Source organism: Pteropus medius, unplaced genomic scaffold, assembly GCF_902729225.1.
Source record: "Pteropus medius unplaced genomic scaffold, Ma_sr-lr_union100, whole genome shotgun sequence".
NCBI classification, from domain to species: Eukaryota; Metazoa; Chordata; class Mammalia; order Chiroptera; family Pteropodidae; genus Pteropus; species Pteropus medius.
In genome coordinates, this window is record NW_024349800.1 from 38,194,867 (window position 1) to 38,217,947 (window position 23,081).

The 23,081-nt window shown below is 37.3% G+C and overlaps 1 protein-coding gene, 1 long non-coding RNA gene and 1 other non-coding gene across 4 annotated transcripts in view; all 3 read left to right on the forward strand.

Annotated features, from left to right (window-relative positions):
* The first annotated feature begins 5,907 nt into the window (after positions 1-5,907).
* LOC120621714 (uncharacterized) lies at positions 5,908-10,462 on the forward strand. The gene is made up of 4 exons (XR_005658257.1): positions 5,908-6,156; positions 9,043-9,137; positions 9,432-9,526; positions 10,218-10,462. It is a non-coding gene; the product is annotated as an uncharacterized LOC120621714 (long non-coding RNA).
* A 949-nt stretch (positions 10,463-11,411) lies between these two features.
* Positions 11,412-23,081, forward strand: part of THADA (THADA armadillo repeat containing) — a 279,803-nt gene continuing 268,133 nt past the window's right edge. For both annotated transcript variants that reach the window (XM_039887287.1, XM_039887288.1), the window contains exons 1-8: positions 11,412-11,518; positions 11,639-11,671; positions 11,929-11,977; positions 14,811-14,998; positions 17,064-17,158; positions 18,029-18,249; positions 19,308-20,014; positions 22,071-22,222. In XM_039887287.1, coding sequence (XP_039743221.1) covers positions 14,848-14,998; positions 17,064-17,158; positions 18,029-18,249; positions 19,308-20,014; positions 22,071-22,222 — 1,326 coding nt within the window. In that variant the 5' untranslated portion in view covers positions 11,412-11,518; positions 11,639-11,671; positions 11,929-11,977; positions 14,811-14,847. The remainder of the gene's footprint in view (positions 11,519-11,638; positions 11,672-11,928; positions 11,978-14,810; positions 14,999-17,063; positions 17,159-18,028; positions 18,250-19,307; positions 20,015-22,070; positions 22,223-23,081) is intronic.
* LOC120622305 (5S ribosomal RNA) lies at positions 15,595-15,713 on the forward strand. Its single transcript, XR_005658468.1, has one exon. It is a non-coding gene; the product is annotated as a 5S ribosomal RNA (ribosomal RNA).

The window sequence follows — 23,081 nt, forward strand, 5'->3', positions numbered from 1 at the left end:
GTAAGCTTCATCAGTGAGACCTGAGCACTTGAACAGGGCCCGGCGTTCAGGAGGAACCCACACTTAGAAGGGTGCCACAGTGTCTTAAAATTCTTCGTAATTTTTGAAGAAGGGGCCCTACATCTTCATTTTGAATTGTTCTTGCAAAGTTTCTCTAGAATGGTTTCTGGGTACCTTCTTTTTCCTTTCAAATTTTACATCAACATAGAGTGAATGCAGTCTTCTTCTTTTTTTTTTTTTTTTTGTCATTGTAGAACTTTCATTAACTTTTTCCACTTGGTTCAAAGCATAAGAGGACATTTTGAAAAGTATACATAGGGTACACATTTTTCCTTTTGCCTCAGGCTCCAATAAGGTTCAACACATTTTTGATCGTTAGGACTAAGGAGTGATACTGACATCTAGTGGGCGGTGGCTGGTAATGCTGCTAAACATCCTACAGTGCACAGGACAGCTCCCACAACAGAGAATTATTAGGTCCAAAATGTCAATAGTGCCAATGTTAAGAAACTCTGCTCTACAGGGAAAAGTAAGGAGGTTGCTAGCAGTGTCATGATTTGGGGCAGTGAGAGCAAATATGGAACTATCTAGAACTTGATGATCAGTCAGTCAGCTGGGAGGAAGTGGAGTTTGAGGGAAAGAAAGACTCTCAGAGTTTTATACAAACTTGTATAGAGAACTTAGGAGTAAAAGCTAATTAGGTAAAAGTAAGGCAAAAGAGATAGAAGTTTGAATCAGGACATCCGTATGGAGATATTCATTTGAAGGCCATCATCTGAACTCTGCAAAGAGATACTTTAGAATTGTCAGCAGGTACTTCTATTGTGATCCTGTGCCCCACACAATGCTCCAGGATAATCCCACCCCTCTTGCCTCAGAGAATGAATACTACAGTCAAACCAAGGGACAAAGAGGACAATTTTTGGCTTTTTAAGTAACACGTGATTTTCCTGAAACTCATAGCAGAGGAACAGTTTTGTGCATTTCAAATATTTAAGCTCTAAAGTGCTCAAGTTGTAGAGTTCATGGTCATGCTATAAGTATCTGGCTGAGATAACAGGCAAGTCCAAGTACTTTTCTCTGAGATGAAATAAAGGTCCCACAGGTAGGAGAAGAGGCGAGACAAAAAGGATGTATAGGAGGGAATGGCTGGGACAGCAGGATTGGGTTGTAGGCACCAAATGAAACAGGAGTAGAATCAGCATTAAGACCTAAACTCCACCTAAGCAGGCACCAAGGATCTGCTCTTCCTGGTTGTACCAAGGTGCTATGACTGGTGAAAACAACCCAAGATCAGCAGCCAGCATGCCTCTGCCTATGTGCAGCCTTCCTTTCCAATAGCTGAGAATACCTGTAGGCCTTAGGATAGAGGGAAAGCCCCACCACCTCTTCTTGGATAGGGCTAAAGGGATCTACAGTCCATTACGGATGAACACGAAAGTAATTTCTCATTGCTTTGGTTACATTTCATAGGCAAGTTTCTCTAGAACTGTTTCTAGATGGCTTTTTTTTTCTTCTTCAATTTTTATGTCAGCACGGAGTAAATTCACTTTGACCCGAAATATTTTCAACCTTCTTTATGACCATCAATAAGAGGCATGCATTTTTCTTTGTTATTTAAGTTTATGGAATATATTTTCTAGCTTCAAGATGACTTTCTATTTCCTTTTTAAAAAACATTTATTTGTTTGTTTGTTCTTTAACTCTGCACCCCTGAATAACTCTGAAGACAGAGATATTGTCTTGTTCAACATCATATCCTTAGACCATGGCACAGTGCTGAGAACATAGCAGGAGTCTGTAATGAATGCTGTGATGTGCTGCCTGGATCCTCCCTTTAGGATCAAGGTGCTCATTCTCCCAGATGCTGCTAGTTTCAGTTGCTATAGCTCACTGCCTGATCCAATAACTAGTTGATGCAGAACAGAATCCCTGTTCCTTGCCAAGCCAATTCCAGATCTCCCAGGATGATTGGCTAAGTCCTCTGTGGCAAATTCATCTCACTTCTACCCTTTCTGACCAGTTCTGCTTCCCTCAAGCCCTTACAAGGATTGTCCTCAAGAGTACTCTTCAGTAACCCTCCCCGATGCAAATCTCTGCCTAGAATTTGTTTCCTGGGACACTGACTTAAAACCATTTAATAAATATTTGTTGAATAAATAGATGAAGGGGTTCCTCACCCTGAGCAGAAATAATCGTGGAAAACCTCTGACCTTTATTTGTATATTTAACATTTTATTTTGTCATCTCATGCTTTAGGTGTCAGAGCCCACAGTCAAATCATTCACCCAGCCTCAGGGTCACTCATAACTTTTATATGATGACAGTATCAATACCCAGTTGTTTTAGTTATATTGTCACTTGGCCATCAGATGGCAGAGGTAACACTTGAAAAGTCACTCTCTGGCCCTTGGTCACCTACTTCTGGATTTAACATTAAACCTAAATTACCCATTTAGTACCATTAATTTCTAAACCATTGTAATTATGGCATTGTTTCATTTTGTAGGAAAGTGTCACCACACATTTGGCCTCATTTACATATAAAAAGGAGAGTTTGGAATATAACGGAAAGAGGCCTGGACTAAGAATCAGAACCACAGCACACTGGCCATTTGTTGCATTTGAACATGCTTTTTCATCAGTAAAATGAGAATCTCAGTTCTACATGTTGAAAGGAGTAAATGAAAATTATTGGGATTGAGGAAGGAGTCTGGCTGATGATACCACATGTGTTTGTCCTTAGTCCAAGCCAGCTCTGGGTGTTAGGGAGTGGGGAGCAGGACAGAGTTCTCATAAGTAAAGGGACTTTGCCTGAGGAACTAGTGTGAGTGAGGTTTTGTAGGGAGAACATCCTGATATAGTGCATTCCAGTCTAAAGCGGACCTGTGGGCGGGCAGTTGTTCCTCCTCTTGTGAGACCCTTTGAAGTTTGTTCCTCTTCCTGGAACAGCCCAAAGATTTTCTGCATGCTAGGGTGCAGGATAGATTTCTACCAAGAATCTGAAGCTCTTCTTTCTCATTTGTGCTATGACACGAGGAATAGGTAACCGACTCTGAACTAATTTTTCACCTCACTGCCTGAATTCACCCATTCCCACATCAGTGTCCGACCGTGGGAAGAAGCTAGCATCAGCCAAGCTAGGATGGTTTGGTCCAGGTGCAGATGTGCCTGGGCTAGGGTAGTGAGGACAGCTCCCACCAGACCTGAGCCATTCTCAGCTAGCATCTTCCCCAGGTGACCACAGTTGTCTGTCGGCTGGCTTCTGCTCCACAGGAACCATATGTGACCGAAAGGCCATGATCAAAAAAGTGCAGATATGTTGAGGATGTGCAGACAGCCTGTTAATATGTTGGAGAAATAAGACTTAGAGGTGGGCACTGTGGCCCACATGGGTAAGGAGTTTGACAAAAAGTACAACCTCAGCTGGTATTCCAAAGAGGGGAGGAACTTTGGCAATCAAGTGACACAGGAAACCTAATTCAACCTTCTATCTGGGCCAAATGGCCATTATGTTCAAATCTGGTTAAAAGCATGGACTGTGCCAGGCACCCAGTGATCCACCCCAAAACGAGGACTGCAGCCTAAATTCCAAAGATAAGAGCCTGAAACCCTCAGTCTTGCTAAGGGAACACTTAGATCTTTGAATTTTTGTGATGTTTTTGCACAGGTGTTCTCTGTACTAGTTTGTCATGGTTATAACTAGAAAAACAGCTGGCATGTATATTTTTTTTCTAGTCCATACTTCTCTGCCCTATGTTTTTTTTTCTCCCAAATCTATTTTTTAAATTAAAAAAGACCAACTCCTCTGCCTCCTCCCCTCAAAAAAAACCAGCTGTTCAGGTTTAGTTTCACCAGCCCTGAGGCTGTCTGAGCTAATGGCCAGGTGAGTACCCTGGCTTCCGTCTAGCTAGGATACTAAGGTCAATGGAGGTATGTAGCCTGGTGTCCACTTTCTTCTTTTAGAGAATGTATTAATTTATTATTGCTGCTATAACAAATACCACAAATTTAGTAGATTAAAACAACAAACATTTCTGTTGGTATAGTTCTGGAGGTCAGAAGCCCCAAATGGGTCTTATGGGGTTAAAAAATCAAAGTGTCAGCAGGGTTGTCTACCTCTTCTCCAGTTTCTAGAGGTTGCCTGCATTCTTTGGCTTGTGGCTCCTTCCTCCATCTTCAGAACACATCATCCTAATCCTTGCTTCTGTTATCACATCTTTTCCTGAATCTAATCCTTCCTCCCTCTCATAAAGATCCTTGTGACGGGGCCCACCTTGGTAATTCAGGATAATCTCATCTCAAAATCCTTAAATTAATCACAGCTGCAAAAGTACCTTTTGCCACATAAGGTAATAAATTCACAGATCCTAGGATTACCACATGAACATCTTTGGGGAGCCTTTATTTAGCCCACCATATGGAGGTCGTTTGCCCTGGCAGCTGGAGATTGGCTTTCCATTGGTTGCCTTCTTTCCTAGAGTGCCCCCTTATATAAAAAGTTATACCTCATATTAAATTTGGACTTTATTTCTTCATCTCCCCTTGCCTGGATCAACAGTGTGATGAATCTGTCATTTGTTTGGAGTATACTATTTCTTTAGTTGGCTTATTAAGAGATATTTTCCTGTATGCTACTGGCTTGTGAAATTATTATAATTCCTATAGTGAACTTGTGCTAAATAATTCGCTGATGAAGAATCAGTTTCTGGAGAATAATTTTGCTGCCTTCTCCAAAACAAAAGTTATATATATGCAAGAATTTATCTGTACTTGGTTCAAGGCACAATGTATTTCTTACTGTTATGGTCAAATATATTATCAAAAAATTGCTATAAAGTTCTGTACACATTCATCAGTTGACACGTATAAGAAAGTTCACAGCAGCATTCTTAAGAGCAAAAGCTGGAAACAATCCAAATCTCCAGAGTAGAATGGATACAAAAATGTGGAATATTAAACAATGGAATACTATATTACAGAGAATGAAAGAAATACACTTGTTTTTCTGTGGGTGAATGCCAAAAGAAATGCTGAAATAAGCGAAGTTCTAGAGAAAACATATACAATTTCGTAAATAAAGCTCAAAAATTAAACAAAATAAGATGTTGTTTAGTGATAGATATACATGATAAAACTACAAAGAAAAACAAGGAAAGGTAAAAAAAAACTCAGAAGAATAAAAAAAGCTTAAAATCATCAATACGACTAAAGGTTTGGTGAACTAATGTTTCTCGGAATTTCCCAAATTAATTGCACCTGAACAAAGCATCTACGTCTATTTTTTGATCTCGCCTCGTCCCAGCTCATAGGGTAGCGTTCAGCACCTAGTTATTTTATTTAATTATTCTTAAAGGTCTGAACTATCTAACAATTTGCATTATGTGTAATGTATATATCCGAAATAGTGGGTAATTTTCAATGCTAGAGCCTGGCAACGCTACAAGAGCGCTCCTTCTTTACTGAAAGAATCAATGCACTTTGGCATACGTTAGTTCATTTCTGAACTCATTTTCCTCAAAATTCTTATTGCAGCTTCGGTTCAAAGCCTGCCCCATCCTCTCTACCCCATTTAGCTGACTTTAAAATCGTTAGGCTGGCTCCTCGAAACCCAAAGGCAGTTTTCTCTCCGTCTCTGCTTTGGGCAAGCCGAATTGGAAAACAGCGGTGTCTGGGTGGAGGAAAAGGTGCGTCCCACGCACTCGGGAGTGCGGAAAACAACAGCCTAAACTTCTCTCAGGGGATTAAGGAGGGGCGGGTTCCAACCCAAAGGGTCAATCTCAATGCCTGAGGTGTGGCACGCACACTCTCTGCAGTCAGAATCTAACTAAATCCACGCTCTAACATCCGTTCCCCGGTGACGTCACGTTTCCGGACTCCTGATTGGAGGAGCGCGTTAGCTCAATTATCGCGATGACTCCTCCTCCAGGTCCTCTTGCTTCCATCCCTTCGCAGCGACCCGGTGGTAGTCGATAGCAGACCACGTTGACAGTCACCAAGACACCGGAGAACTATACCAGCTTCCGGGACTAATCTAGACGGCCGCGACTCTTCGCAGACGCCCACGGGCACGAGGTTTGGCTCTCAGGCGTCCTGTTTGCCAGATCCTCCACCGCGCGTGACTCCACTGCGCGGCCACTTTGTTAGAGCCACCAGGTGATTCACGCCAATTCCTCGTCCTCTACTGTCGCGAGAATTTGGTGTTGTTGAAACCGATTTCCGGTTGCTCAGGTCTCCTTGGAGATAGATAGCATTTTAACCAGTTTTTTTTTTCACCTGTCATTCCACGGACTCCACGTGGTTCGGAAATTGCTCAGAGAATGTGGGAGTCAGCTAGAGGGGTGTAGATGAGAGCGAAGCAGCGTTGAAAAGGGAAGCAGCCGGGGGACCCAGGAGGAATATAATTTGCTGAGCATCTTCTGGTCGCTTAAGGGGTGCCTTAGAGTGGGCATGGGATTTTCTTCTGTTGGGGAGGCATAGTTCAGCAGGACAAATTTCAGGCGTCCATTTAAGCACGCTTAAGCACCGTGTTAATTTTTTGTGTAATCTCGAAGTTTCCAAGATCATATCCTAATGCAAATTTGCTCACCATTCACCAGAGAATAGTCTCCCCAGTTATCTGTCTCTTCTAAACTTTATAGTGGTCACTTCCCTAGGAAGCGATCCCCGGTTATTCCCTAGATTTAATCATATAGCTTTTCAAATTCTTTCCCTTGTCGATGCCATTCTAGTTGTGTCCATTTTTTTCTGTTTCTCTCTCTCTCTTTTTTTCAGCTGTGTCCATTTTTATTACCATTTTCTGTTAAGTGATTTTTCCATGACATTGTTAAATGGTATCTTATTTTGCAAATGGACCATAGTGTCAGGGCTAGGTTGTTTCTTATTTATAGAATATACTTTAGATACCAGGAGGTCTACTTGTCTGCCATTAAAGGCATACATCCCTTCTAGAACATATCTGACAAATATTTGTTAATTCATACGTTTATTCCCCTAATATTTATTAAGTACCTAATATGCATCAGGTACTGTTTGAGGAATTGAGAAAACAGTAGGCAAAAAAAATTGAATTTGCTGCCTCCATGGAGCTTACTACTAAGGAACACAGACAATGTATAAATAAACAAGTCAATGTAATTTCAGGTAGTAGTAAGTACTGTGAAGTAATGCAGATGGTGGATATGTGAGTAGGAGTGGTGGCATTTTATGTAGAGTGGTCACTGAAAGCTTCTCTTAGGAGGAGATATTCTAGAAGAGACCTGAATGATGATGAGAAAGTCAGGCTTGCAAAGATCTGGTGGAACGATCATTAATAGGCAGAAATATGGGGAAGTGCAAAGCCCCTTTATGGGAACAAGAGCATCAGGAAGTGTAGAGCCCCTGAGATGGTGAAGAGATTGATTTAAGATGAAGTGCAGAGGAAGTCAGAGCCAGATTATTTAGAGTCTTGAAGGCCCAGTCTCAAGTTTGGATTTTTAGTCTAAGTGTAATGAGAAGTCCTTGGAAAGCCCAAGAGAGTAATTAGATTTGATTAGCGTTTTTAAAAGATTGCTTTGATAATTGTGAAGAGAATGGACTCTTCAGAATTAAGAGTAGAAGTGAGGAGACCAGTTAGGAGTCTGTCGTGGGAGTCCAGGTGAAAAGTGTTCATTTAGCTTTTTTTTTGGATATTCCTGGTAGAAAATCCTTTATTTAAAAGGCAACTCATTCCATAGTTGGAACATGTAGTTCTTCCTTTGCATTGAGCTGGACTCTACCTCTCTGAAGCTTGTACTTTTTCCTAATCCTATAGCAAGACAAAAGACTTCTCCCTTTTTCTCTAAAACAGTCCAGTAGCTCAGCAGCTATTTAAGGCACTAGTCCTATCCTCTTTTCTCTAGGTCAAACACCTTTTGTTAACTTAGCTGTTCTCTGGAGGAGGCGCTTTCTAGGCCCTTCAGAAATTTGGTCATTCCTTGGAAGCTCCATCATTTGTTATGGACCCTTAAGATATGAGCACCAGCACTGCACCTAATGCTCCACATGTCATCTGACCTGTGGGATGACCAAGAGATCATGCACTCCCTTAATCTTCTGAACTTCTAATGTGCTTTCTAGCAGTCATGTTGTGCCGCTGGCTTACACATTGAGCTGTTTCAAACTACTTTTTACTTCTCTCTCCCCATCCTCTATTTCTTTATTTTTCTAATCTAAGTGCAGCATTTTTACATTTATTTCTATTTCATTATGGTAAGTTATTCCAGTTCATTGGGCTATTTTTTAATCCTGATTCCATCATCCAACATGTCCTCCAAGCTTTGTGTCTTTTATAAATTCACTATGTTATATCCCCTAATGTCTGCATCATATACACTGCTAAAGATGCTAACTGAGAAAAGAGCCCTGTGTGGCATTTCTCTAGCAACTTGTCTCCAGATGACATGGTACTATTAGTGTGTAGTTTCTGAATACATTAGTTAAGTTCATTATGAACCCTGTTAACTAAAACAAACCTGTCAACTAAAAGCAAACTCACAAGGATAGTATGTGAAAGTTTGCTTTATCAAATACTTTGCAGAAATCAAGGTACAGTGTGTTATGATACCTGATCTGTCAGTCTGAGAAGTTACTGAGGATAGAAAAACTTTATTTTTGGAAAAACTATGCTGGTTTCTTTTGTTTTTATGAAAATGAAGGTTTGCTGTATTTTAAAATACAAAGACTGGGTTTAGTAGGTAAAAGTAACTTTAGACAATAGTAACTCTTCTTGAGCTCAAAAAATGTTTTTCAAAGCAAAAATCCTTAGACCGATGGTTCTCAACCTATGGCAACTTTGCTCCTCAGGCAACATTAAGCAATGGGGAAAATTTTTTTGGTTGTCACAATTTGACAGGAGGAGGATGCTACTGGCATCTAGTGGGTAGAGGCCAGGGATGTGTTAAACATCCTACAGTGCACAGGACAACAGTACCCCACAGCAAAGAATTATGGCCCAAAATGTCAGTAGTGCTGAGATTCAGGAACCCTGCATTAGACAATGCCTTAAACTCTTCTTTCTGGCAGGACTACTGTTCTATTTAAAATGGTCGTAAAGAAGAAGAAAGAAATGCAAGTTATTGCATTGACTATTTGTCATCAGGACCTTGAAACTTTGAGATGTAAGTGATTCATGACTTTGTTTATTTCTTTTCTAGGTTGTAAACAGAGTATTCTTATATCTGGGTCTTCATAGCTGAATGTTCAAACTCTTCCTATTTATTTTTTCCATGGTCTTTATGTTCAGTTTTGGATGTAAATGGTTTTCTAAAAATTCTACCTCAGTCTAAGTTTTGCCTGGTTTTTTGGTTGATAAATATTGAAATTTTGTAGAATGTATATCAAAAGCAAACTCATATCCATATATTGTTAAATTACTGAAGAAATTTTTTTGTGTGTGTGTGTGTGTCATGTAGCTCTGGCCGATGTGGAAGGGAAAAATCTAGCTTCTTTGCTGTTAAACTGCGTACAACTCACTGATGGAGTATCACAAATTCGTTATGTTAAACAGGTAAGGCAGAATCGACATTCATGGATGCATTTTGAAGATTATAATGCTATTATGGATGTTTTAAATTAACTGATAATTTTTGGCTCCCAATTATTTAATACCAATGTATCATGAAAGAATAGGATTTTTTTTTCCTGTTTATTGTATATCTTTTAATTCGAAATAGCAATAGAAGTCATGTTCAGGCTTCCACAACCTTTGGAGCTATAAATAGATAGGATGAGATAATTGTACATACCTTTTTTTTTGTAAAGATAAACTTTTAAAAGATTATTTCTATTAATCTGAATTTTCAAAACTTTTTAGCAAGCATATTAAAAAGTTAATTTAAAATGTAAAGGCTGTCTTTACTAGTGTTTCAGTATTAGGATTTACCAATTGAATTTGCATAATATTTTTTTGGGAAAGCAATTAAATGTATTGTTGAGTTTTCAGTAGTGTTACAGAATTTCTGTATCTTAAGCCACAAACAAGTCTGTAGTGAGTCTGGAGGGTAAAGTGGGAGTTGCGAGCATGCTTTAAAAGGGTTAATAAATACTAAAATACATGTTTAAATCAATATCCCTAACAATTCAGTGTGGAAAATATTTCACATTATAGTTGAGAATTAAAAGATTATTTGAATCCATGTTACTTTGCTGTACTTGGTATTAGAAAAAATTACTATGACTTTGAATTTTTTGAATTATAGATTGTGCCTTTACTGGAAAAGGCAGATAAAAATGGCACGTACGATCCTACTGTTAGAAGTTGCTTGGATATTTTGGCAGGCATGTATCTTTCTTTGAGTGTAAAGAATCCCTTGAAGAAAGTCTTGGCAAGGTAAGGAAAAAAGGGAAGGGAAGTTGAGCATTATAAATGTTCAATTTGATGAAATGTAACCAATATTTAAAATTCTTTCCCTGGTTTGTTTTAGACTTGGTACTATTTGTTTATATACCAACACTACACTTTTATTTACTATAGTTTGATAATTTTTTGGTTTAATGATATGCTAGAGCAAGTCATCCCTCTAGTGACTCTTTTTCAGAATATTTTGATTTTTAATTTTTTTCTTCCAGAAAAACTTTAAAACTGTTTAGTCAAATTAAAAAAAAAAAAAACTACTAGGTTTGATTTAGATTCAAAATTAAAAGTCATTAGAACCTTGTTGTATTTCGTAAATTTTTATTAAATATATATCAAGTATTTTAAATTATTAGGAATCACAGTGGGAATAACTACAATCTAAATGGAACACATGTTAATAGGAAGATAGAAAATACACAAAATAAACAAAATACATAGAATTGGGTGGTATGAGTGCTATGGACAAAATTAAAGCAGAGAAGAGAGAAAGGGAGACCGAAGGATGAGGTGAGGGTTAAAATTTAAATATAGTTCAAAGTATCTTTGCTATCTTTTAACAGGGTGATAATTTGGGGTTGACCCGAAAAGGATGAGGGAATGATTATTGGGTATATGAGGGAAGTGTTTTCAGAGAGGAAATAAGAGCAAAGGCTTTGGCGTTGTTTGAACAGGAAGGCCATGTAACTAGAACTAAGTGAACAAATGAGGTCAGAGAGCTAATGGTAGGGCCAGATTGCACAGGGTCTTGTAAAACATCGTAAGCACTTTAGCTATTACTTTGCCTGGGAGCGGCGTTCTTGGACGATTTTAGGCAGAGTAATAACATGGTGTTTTGGTAATGTCATCTGGCACTCTCTTGAGGATAGTCTGAAGTTGTCAGCTGGTTATATCAACTAGACCTTGAAGGTCTAGTTCAATATTTTTCATTCGTAATGATTCTCCTCCTTCCCCACATATCTTGTACTATAAGGTTTTCAGATTTTTAATATTTGGTTCTTTTTCAGATTCTCACCACTGAATTTTTTTTAATGGCTACAAAGTTTTACTTCTCGTCTTCATGAAGAATTGAACACTACTGACCTGTACTCTTATAGGAAAGTGATTGACAATATATCTTCCTGTTCCTGGAGAACTTTAACTTAGGTAAGCCAGCTTTTTTCTAGTATTTTTTCTGGCTAACACCTGTTATTGCATCATTGTTTTTAAGTGATATTAATTTTGGTCCTGAAACTCCTTACCCGTGTTAATTTTTTTTCCCCACAGGTATAACAAGTGTCAATAATCTTCTTAAAAATGGTAAGTCATGTTATTTTGTTTTATTCTGAGAGGTGACTGCTTGTGCGAGTCATTTTGGAACTGGTTCTTTTGAGTTTCTTGGCAGTGGGTAGCGTACTGCAGATAACTAAGATACATCATGCTCCTTTCTTTTAAGTTTCTGCTTCTATACTGTGGTATCATTTTAGTTAACAGTGATTTAAAATATTTTCTTGTGCTGAAGTTCAAATTTACAGTTTTTAAAATTCTAGTTTGTCATTATATTCTTTTTGTTTCAGCGCTTCATTTTCTGCAGAGGAGTTTAATTGAAATCTCAGAAGAAAATAGGCAAGTGTTATGTTTGCGTATGCTTGTGCATGTGTGTGTACACACTTGCAGTTGTGCATTGTCTTTGTACAAAGGAAATTTTTTAAAAGTTCCAGAATGTGCTCTTTTCTATTCCTCTCCGTTAATGTTAGACCTGATTATTTAAATTTATTTTTTAGAGGTTGAATACTTAATTTTTAAAAAATCAAATAAGCTATTATGAGGATAGATGAGAATGGGAAGAGCTCTTTGCTCTACCTAAGTGTTCCTTTTTTATAACATTCTCTTATTTTGTGGACGAAGTATGCTCTGTTATCTCTTTGAGGATATTAACGATAGTTTTTTGTTTGTTTTCTTAAGTTTTTTTTTTGAATCTTTACATAGTCTATTTCTTCCAAGTTGCTATTTTCCCATTTGCTCCTTTTTGTCATTGTATTTGATGCTAGAAGCTTTCCTCAGAAGTTTAGTGATCCTTGGCCGAACACTCATATTTAAGAATGACGCACTGAGAGTTGATTTGAATCTCTGAGCATATGGCCATGGTTGTTACAGGTTTTATTATAGGCTAGTCTTGCTGGGCTCTTTCTTTAGGGAACCCTTGATGTCAATATCTTTTAGTCTTTTTGTGTGCGTAGTGGATTCACCATGGAAGAAACTGCCAAACCATTGTCTTAATATTCTGATTGCTGAGTGAGGTAAGAAAGCTGAAGTCTCAGCATTTGGCATTTATTTTGCATATTTTTACCTAATTCTCCTGTTTGCAATATGGTATTGCCTTATCTGTATATGCTGTCTTCCCGTCCAGACGCCTACTGTTTTACCTTCTCTAGAAGTAAACTAGTTGTTTGCTGGCTTGGAGGTGTGATCCAGAGTTTTTATTCTTTTTTAACAGACTGGTAGCCAGTCTTCCTGTTTTCAATCCTGCATTTACCTCCACATCAAGGAGTACTTGGTTCCCACAATTTCTTAGCCTTTTGGGCCTGTGTATCACGTTGCTTCTAGGCTTGTTCTCTGGCTTAGTAGTCACCTTTCTTGATTCTGTTAAGTCAGTTATCATTCATCCATCTGCTTTGTAGCTTCTGTAATTTTATTATTTCTTGTCTGTTTATTGTCCTTGTGTATTTATGTCTTTCTTTGTTTTAAATCCCTTGGCTGTCAGTTTAGGGAGATTTGGAGGGAAAGCAGAAGTAATATCTATGTGCCATCTTTAACACAAGATCTCCTTTTGCCTTACCAGGAGGGAGCTCTTCCCTGTCTCCCTTTAGGCTCTTCTTTCTCTGCTCATCTCTTAAATGTGGGTTCTGTCCTTTTAATTTTATTTGTTCTGACTGCTTAATATCATCCACATCTCTGTACTTATGATTCACAGATTTTTCTCTCCAACTTAGAGCTCTCTCCTGAGTGGTAGATTGGTATAGTCAGTTGCTTTCTGGACACCTTAACTTGGGTGTGTTACAGGTGCCTCAAATTTAATGTGTCTAAAAAAAATTCACTGCCTTTTTTTCCCTCTCCACAGCCCCTGGTAACTTCTATTCAACCGTCTGTCTCTTGAAATTTGCATATTCTAGATACCTCAAATAAGTGGAATACAATGTTTGTCCTCTATATCTGGCTTATTTCACTTACAGTATTTTAAAGGTTAATCTATATTTTAACATCTATCAGAATTTTATTACTTTTTATGGCTGAATACTATTCCATTGTATGTATATATCACAATTTGTTTATATGTTCATCTGTCAGTGGATATTTGGGTTGTTTCTACTTTCGGCTAATGTGAATAATGCGGTTACAAACATTAATAGACAAAGATCTGTTTGAGTTCCTGTTTTCAATTCTTTTATATCTGGGAGTAGAATGCTGGATCATATGGTAATTCTGTTTAACTTTTTGAGGATTCCCCAAACTGTTTTCTCTGACTTATTTTTTAATATCATCACCCCGTGTCCTGTCGTGTTGAGAATAGACTTAGAGGAGCAGGGACAGAATCTGGGAGACCAGCTAGGAGGCTGTTGTACTAATCCAAAGGAGAGATGAGAGTGGCTCAGGCCAGGAGTAAAGTAGAGATTGCCTAATTCTGGATGTATTTTTGAAGTAAGAACCAACAGGATGGGAAGAGGAGGAGAAGAGTTCGAGGATGATTACAAAGTTTTCATAGTACAGAGATCCCAGCAGGTGGCGCAGGTTTGGAGTTGAAGATAAGTTCACATAGTTTGAGATGTCTCTTAGACATGCCAGTGAAGATATTGAGTAGGAAGTTTCATATACAAGTCTGGAAAGAAAAGTCTGGGCTTGAAATAAGAATTTGAGAATTGTCACCCTATAGGTTTTAATTAAAAGCTTATGAGCTAGATGTGATCAACATCAAGGGATGGTATTAGATAGACAAAAGAAGAGGACTGAGTCATGGAGAGCTTTAATATAAAGATGTCAGGGAGAAGAGGATGAACTAGCCAAGGTGTCTAAGAAGAAACAATGGTGAAGTAGGAGAAAATCGAGGAGAGCATGGGATCTTGGAAGCCAGGTTAAGAAAGTGTATCAAGGTTGAGGGAGTGTTCAAGTTGATAAATTGTGCCATTCATTCTTGATTTGTTATTTTTACTCTAAAAAAGAGAAGTGAGGTTAGTCATTGGCTGAGAAGGAGGGAAATGTTGAGGTAAGTTAAGAGTACTGAAACTTTCCAATAAATATCTACATAATTGTAATGTTTATGGGAATAGAAGAAATATACATAAATGTCTACTATAATCTAAAATTGATTTTGACCCTTTATTGTGTTATTTTGGAGAGGGATAGAAATGTTGACATTTTTCTTTGAGTTTTCTTTTGTAATAATGCCTTTTCTTCACTGTAGAAAATTTGCTGGGAATCATATTGTTCAAACGCAGTTGATGAATGACTTGTTGGTAGGCATGAGAGTTTCAGTAATGTTAGTACAGAAAGCACAAGGCCTCCAGAGAATTCATTTGAAGATTTCCAGTTCTCCCACATGGCAGAGTATGTGTGGACTTCTGAGTATTTTCGCCAAGTTTTTAAGTGATGGTAAGTGTAAAAACATGAAAATGATGATTGTAATTGTCACTCTGGATTTGCTAATAATGCTATGAAATGTATGATACTTAACTGAGATGTGGAACTTATCTTTCTCCACCCCCTGAAAGTGGGGAAAGGCCCTGGATTACAAAGTTAATGCTTTTTCTTTCAAGTGTACGAATTCTGTGATGGATAATGTTGAAGGATTTTTCTAAATGTGCATGTTTATTGTATACAAAGAACAGTAACTGACTCTGATTTTGCTAGACCAATGGCAAATAGTATCTCAACTAGTAGAAGTCCCAGCTAAATTGTCCAATTAGTCTTTTTCCTCTCCTCTCCTCTCCTCTCCTCTCCTCCTCCTCTCCTCCTCTCCTCCCCTCCCTTCCTCCCCTCCCCTCCCTCTCCTCCCTCCCTCCCCTCCCTTCCCCTCCCCTCCCCTCCCTTCCCTCTTCCCCTTCCTTCCTTCCCCTCCCCTCTCTTTTTTTCTTTTTCTTTTTGCCTAGGGGATCATATAGGTATTAAAAGAAAAGTGGAGTTACTCATTAAGACATAATTTACAGATATCTTTTCTGAGGGTATTTGCTTTTTAAAAGAGGAATTTGGTCTACGGCCATGCCACCCTGAACATGCCCGATCCCATCTGATCTCAGAAGCTAAGCAAGATTGGGCCTGGTTAGTACTTGGATGGGAGACCACCTGGGAAGACCAGGTGCTGTAGGCGTAAAAAATAAAAAATAAGGAATTGTAAGCTGACAAGGTCCTTGCAATCTGTGAGGTCAACCAAGGGTTGCCTTGCCTAAAAAAAATAAATAAAAAATAAATAATTTTAAAAAATAAGAGGAATTTGTTAAATCTAAGACTAATTGGTGAAATAATGCAGAGAAGACATGGTTTAAATCAGGCAACCTCTTTTCTGAAAAGTTGATGGTACCTAATCAATGCTGTTCTTCCTCAAGATTTTAAAGCTGCATGTATCAGTAAAGTGTTTACATGTAAGCAACAGAAAACCAAACTTCAAGGTCTTAAGTAAATGTGCCTCCCCTCCTTCCCGCATAACAAGAATTTCAGAGCCAGGCAATCTAGAACTACTGTAAGCAGTCTAGGACCCACACATTTCTGCCTTTCTGTTCTGCAATCTTAAGCATGTTGACTTTCACCCATGTTTGTTGCCTCATGGTTGTCATATGACTGCCATAGCTTCAGACAGCATGTCTCTGTTCAAGTCAGAAAGGAGGACCAGTGTCATCTTTACTTTTAATCAGGAAAATCAAAAGTACCTGAGAGATTTCTGCTTACATCCCATTGGCCTGAACCCTCATATGGCTATCTTTAGTTGCAAGGAAGACTGAGGAAGCAATTATCCTTCCTTTGGCTGGGCAGATGGATGTCCCTATCAAAGTCATAGTTCTATGAGCATTGATAAAGGACAGAATGGATAGGTATTAGGTAATTTATAGTAGGCATTTATAATTCTTATGACAGGTTGAATAATTTACCATATTATTTTGCGTACTTTCTGACAAACCAGAGGCTAATAGAGGGAAAACAGAAAGAAGATAGCAAGTCAAGATTGCCAACGATAGCAGAGTTTGTAATTAGCACCAATGTGGGCTTTTTACACAAGCCTTGAAATTACTTCAAGAAAAAGTATGTAGGGGATTTGGGATGCAGAGGCATCAGTAGAGGGACGGGAATAGGCGATGTTGCTGCTAAATGTGCTGGGTGGCTATAGATGGCGAGGAAGAGAGAGTGGATGTTAGAGGGGAGAGGAAGGAATCACATTTATTGAGTATTTATGTGCTCGGCAGAAAAGCATTTATGTTCATTATTCATTTAATCTTATAACAACTATGTCAAAAATGGCAGTTTTATTTTCTCATTTTACTGAAGAGAAAGCTGAGTCCCTGGGAGGTTAAATAACTTGCCCAAGAATCACCTAGAAAGTGGTAAAGCTAGAAACTGTATGCAGAACTGTCTGACCCTGCAACGTCTGCTCTTTCCCCTATACTAGAATATCCATCATTGTTTAATACATGCTTTTTTTTTTTTTTTTTTTTTTTTTGCCAAACAGATAATCTCTTACAGACAATTCAGAGTACATCTGGGTTGACTGTTATTCTTTTTATTAAAGCTATGTTTCATCCACCTGAAAAGATTCCTAATTTGGTGAGTACACCTCTTTTTCAGAATTGTATTTTGTTGATAGTTTGACATGTTTTGAAAATATTTTTAAAGAAGTGAATTAAAAATTTTTTTTGCATAGTCAATCTTTCTGATGACTTTTTCTCATACATGAGACAGTTCCCAAAATTCAAATGAAACAGAAAGAAGATATTAGTCACCTATAAATTCATTTCAGAGATAATTATTATCAACATTTTTTGGTATATCCTTCTAGTTTTTTTCTAGTGCCATTTGTTCAGTTCCATCTTTCAGTATAATAAAAGATATTTGTAATATTAAATTTACACAGAGATTAACACACAGATATATAGAGCAATAACTTTTTCATAAACATATTTTTTAAGAAAAACCCAAATACTATTCTTTAGACAGGAAGCATGCTAGACTTAACTGTTCAATGAATTTGATTATATGGAAAGTATAATTTGGGCCACAATCCTTGTATTTCCTTCTAGCAGGTTTTTTCCTAACTGTATTATCTAGTAACTTATTTTAGCTCTTTGTCTGACTTTATGCAAATTATATGGATACTACTCTGTGACATCACACAAAGTAATGCCATTAGATAAAATCAAAAATTTTATTTCTTAATCACCTCTTAAAAGCATTAGTTAAGCTCATCCACCTGCAGGTGGCGATGTGTTGTGCTTTTCCAGTACATTCCAACCAGCCAAATGGTACATGTACTTAGATTTTGTTATAATAATTTTAACACTTGTGGCTTTTTCATCTTTAGATTCAGTTATTTTTCTTAGGATGTTTCAGGAGAAAGAGAATTTGGGGTTTATATTTTGAAATATCTTTGAAAAGTTTTAGATGGCTTTATAAATATTAACTCTGTTATATTTTCAGATTAGCAGTTTGCTTCTTCGTTCAGTGGACTGCACGAGCATCCCCGAGTGGTTTTTGAGCTGCTGTAGGAGCCTTTGTTGTGCTGATGTCTCCGCGTCAGCTCTTTTATTCCTGTGTCAGGGGACACTCACCATGTTGGACTGGCAGAATGGGGGGATGGGCCCAAGTGGGGAGGCCCTGCTCTTGGATACTGTGCACGTTTTGTTCACCTTGAGTTCACAGTGAGTTTTGATACTGCCAGTCTCATATTTTGTTTTGCTTGTCAGACATTTAAAAGATGACAACCGAGCCAGTATACTTAGTAGTTAAATGAAAAGTGGTCAGGATCAACCTAAATTAAAAGGAAGTTATGTGTAGGAATGAAGTGGGTGTGACAGTAGAATAAGAAAAAAATGGGATGATGGGAGAGAGTTATAGAAATTATTGGTGGAAGTTAACCTGTAGTGAACATTTCTAAAGTTAATTTTAAAATTGTCTCAGATGCTAGCATTTAAAAAAAAACTAAAGATTTCTATATGTATAGTACTTTGGAGTTTATGAACAGCATCATAGGTAGTGCAATGTGATCCTTACATGTCTGATGGTTAGGATAGTAAATCTAATCTGTCAAATGGGTAAAGTGAAGCTTAGAAAAGTAAATACTTTAACCTAAGAGCGTATTGCTAATAAGCAACCAAGCCAGAATTGTAATTAGGTTTTTTGACTTCATTGTGTTGTATTTTGTGGGTTTTTTTGGTGTTTTTGCCATAATGCCTGAAAGTGATCATGTGCTTAAAATCTCAAACTATAGATACAGCTTGATAATAATGAACATGTACATAAAGGAAGAAAACTATAATGCTCTAAAATGAATTTTACATGTTTTTCTGTTTATATATATTTTAAAATTGCACATATTTTTAAATCGTGCATTTCTTGAAAATTTATTCTTCATTGTGTTGTTTTATAACAGATGAATTGAGATATAATTTACAGGGTTTTCCCCAATCCTAGCCCCTCATATGTTTTAAAATCCTTGTGAAACCAACATCACAATCAAAATAATGAACATTTCCATCACTCTCCAAAAGTTTCCTTGTGTCCCTTTTTGGATTATATTTTGTAAGATGAATAGATTCACATATAAATTTGATATCTATTTTGGCCTGTTTGTAACTTTTTGTTGTAAATTTGGTAATGATTGAATTTTCTGATCATTCTGTATATTTTATATTTTTAAAGTTTAAATTATTATTAAATGAAATTTCGCTGTATAATAATATGGTTCATTTTTCTTCAGGATCAAGGAATCAACTCTGGAAATGTTTCTGTCTAGAATTTTGGCATCTTGGACTAATTCGGCCATATATGTCCTGCAATCAAGTTCCTCAAGCCTAAAGGATAGTCTGAATGGGAATTCAAGCATAGTTAGAAAACTTTTGGAATATGTCTATACCCACTGGGAACATCCATTGGATGCTTTGAGACACCAAACCAAAATCATATTCAGAAATATTCTCCAAATACACCAGCTCACTGTAGGAGAGTCAGGTTTAGAAGAGTCAAATTTGGCTGCTGATCGTTTCATTTTTGAACTGACTGAGAGTCTTCTGCAATTAGAATGGCATATTAAAGGAAAATACATATGCCTTGGCTGTTTAGTAGATTGCATAGGAGTTAAACATATTCTGGCATTAGCTAAAACTATTCCATCACAAATCTTAGAAGTGATGGGGGACCAGTCACTAGTACCTTATGCAAGTGACCTCTTAGAAACCATGTTTAAAAATCATAAAAGTCATTTGAAAGCTCAGGCTGTGGACAGTACTTGGATTGATGAGTGGCATGAGACTTGGGTTTCTCCTCTCCTTTACATCCTGTGTGAAGGAACTCTGGATCAAAAATCTTATGTGATTGATTATTACTTGCCAAAATTATTGAATTGCAACCCTGAAAGCTTAAGCTACATGGTACAGATTCTTCAGGCATCTGCTGATGCTAAAACTGGTAAGAAAATGAGTTTTCATTTTCATAATTTTTAGTTAGGGAATTTAAGTGTAGTTACCCGGGTAGATGTTGACAATATTCAAATTTACATAATAAAGGAGGATATTAATGATAGAGATTTTAAGTTGAAACGAATATTCCTGTACATAGCTGAATAGGGTTTTTTGGCTGAAGTCATTTCTACAAGCTAAGAAATGATTCCAGTTGTGATTATGAGGTTTCTTTTATTACAGTAGTCCCCCCTTATCTATGGAGGGTACATTTAAAGACTCCTTGTGGATGCCTGAAGCTGTGGATAGTACTGAATCCTATATATGCTCTATTTTTTCCTATGTATACTTACCTATGATAAGGTTTAACTTACAAATTATGCAATTTCACAGATAGAAGAGTTGTTTTTACTGAAATCTTAGCAACCTCAGCATAGATTAGTCTTTTTGTTTCCTTATTAAGTCTAGAACTTTCACCTTTTCACTTAAAGGAAGCACTTTATGGCTTCTCTTTGGTACATCCAATTGCCAGCGTCTCTACTCCTGCACTTTGGGCCCATTATTAAGTAAAATAAGGGTTATCTGAACAAGCACTGAGGTACAGTGACAGTCCATCTGCTAACCGAGGTGGCTGCTGAGTGACTAATGGGCAGAGAGCGTCTAGGGACTGCTACAGTGTGGAGACCCCGGAGAAAAGGGATGATTCATGTCCTAGGCAGGACAGAAAGGGACAGCAAGAGATTTTGTCATGGTACTCAGAACCAGTGCACAATTTAAAACTTAGGAATTGTTTGTTTTTGGAATTTTCCATTTAATAGTTTCAGATCAGGGTTGACTATAGGTAACTGAAACTGTAGAAAGGGAAACTGGATAAGGCGAAACTACTGTACTAGGTTTTAATTAATTTTACCGAGTTTTTATTTGTTACTTGGTTGTAAGACTGGAGCAAAAGTTTATGTGTTTTGTATAATTTGCTTATTGAAGTGATTGAAACAGTAATTAAAAACTGTTTTAGGCAAATTGAAGACAAGTAAATAGTCAGTAGCAAGTTTTTGCCTCTAGAGAAGACACACAAAATTTAGAGGCAAGATGTCAAGAAACAGCTGTCTGTAGTCATTTAGAATAGGGGTAAATATTCTCTTGAAACTCAGTAACCCTGAAGAAATCACTGCGTTAAAGCATAGTTCAGTAATATAGAAAATTATGACCCTGGCTCATCATGAAAATCTTAAAATTATTATATTCTGTTTAACAAAGCAGGAATATGGTATCCTGTATCACATTTTAAGAATTTTTCCAACTAAAATAGTTTAAAACTTTCAATACTTCAAAGAGTAACCATGAGATAGCTGAAAAATTTGATTCCTATACAAAAAAATGAGCCATTATTTATAATTTTTAATAATTGCTCTTGCCTTTTGAGAAGGCATGTGAAGTTCAAGATTCATGAATCTGTACCGAAGTAAGGCAGAAGTAAGACCTTTATATCAAGGTGCCCTGCAAGCCAGAGCTTCCTTTCCCCTTTGTAATGGCTGATGTTGTAGCCACCGAAAGCATCATGTCCTTTGTGGTCCTCTTTTTATCTTCTTTACTAGAGAGAAGCAATAACTCCAGAATATGCAGAGAGATTCAGTGTGTTCATTTTTAGAGAAGTAATCGTCTTTAGCCACTGGAGTGTTTTTCCTATTTTTGGCTGAAGGTCATTTTAATTATTTTTATTGTTTTAAATAGTTCTCCACCTGATTTATTATTTTTTTTTCTGGTTCACTTCCTAATTTTTTTCTGTCAAGGAAAACGTAAAAATATGAGCCAAAAATTGTTTCTTTAAGTTAACAGTAGAGGATTATGCTTACTTGAAATTATTGATACAAGAACTGTTAAATCTTTTAAATAATGATTATTTTATAATAGGAACTTTAACTCATGTTAGAATTTCATTTAAAATATGATTTCTATTAAAATATAATATTAATTATAAACATGAATATTGCGATAGTTGTTACATAGCACAGTAGTGGTCTTTGTTATTGTGCTTTTGAGACAAGAGTAATCTTTTCCATCTTTAGGGTCTTATAGTAGTAGAGGGGCTCTGGGAGCATTGATGGCATGTCTACGAACAGCTAGAGCTCATGGACATCTTCAGTCTGCAACTGATGCCTGGGGGAATCTTGTGTCCAGTGCAAAAATAAAGCAGGGCTTAATTCATCAGCACTGCCAAGTAAGTAAACAATAGCTGGGAATTCATGCATGCAGTAGATTCCAAACTTATCTATTCATTTTGCAATCTGATATGCCCAGCACTGTTTTAAGGGGCCCATAATGAGTGTGAATAGAAGGTAAAAAGTGTAGACCTTGTACTCAGGCCGCTTAAAGTTTATTTGAGAGAATAAGAAAATCTACATAAAACAACTGGAAACTCTTAGGAGAGAATACAGCTACAAGTGTCCTTTTATCCATGAGGACTTAGGAGGCTCGGGAGAAGAGACTGATCAGAGTAGTGGTGGTTGATTAGAAAGTGATAAATGTGATTAGAGGAGAAGAAGCATTGGAGCAGCACAGAAAGTAGAAGGGCACAAAAAGATAAAGTCTGGGGAATGTTTAAAGACATTATTTATCTGTAGTGGAGTATTTCATCCTTTTTAGGGAGGCTTCCAATGCTAGGCTGAAGGCCGAATTTTATTCTATTGGTAACTGAGAATTAGAGCCATTCTGCCTTCATTAAGGAAGTGATATTAATGGACACAGAGATTAGTTTGCCTTATGGAAGCAAAAAGAAACCAGGAGACCAATTACATGTGTGTGACAGCAGTCTCAGTGAGGTGATGAGGTCCTGGGGTGAAGTGGTAACCGAGAAAAAAAAAAAGTTTGACGTTGACCATTACTGTGGAATAAGAGTCTTTACGATTGTTAACTTTTATGAATTTCCAATTTACACATTTGATAAAATAGTTTTACAAGAAGTAATCACAGGATCTTTGGGATAAGGGAGCTTTATGAAGGACATATGGGTAAACTGAGGTTTACTGTTTTTTTTCCTTTGATAGCCTATATAAATAAATAATCATGTCAGGTAGTTT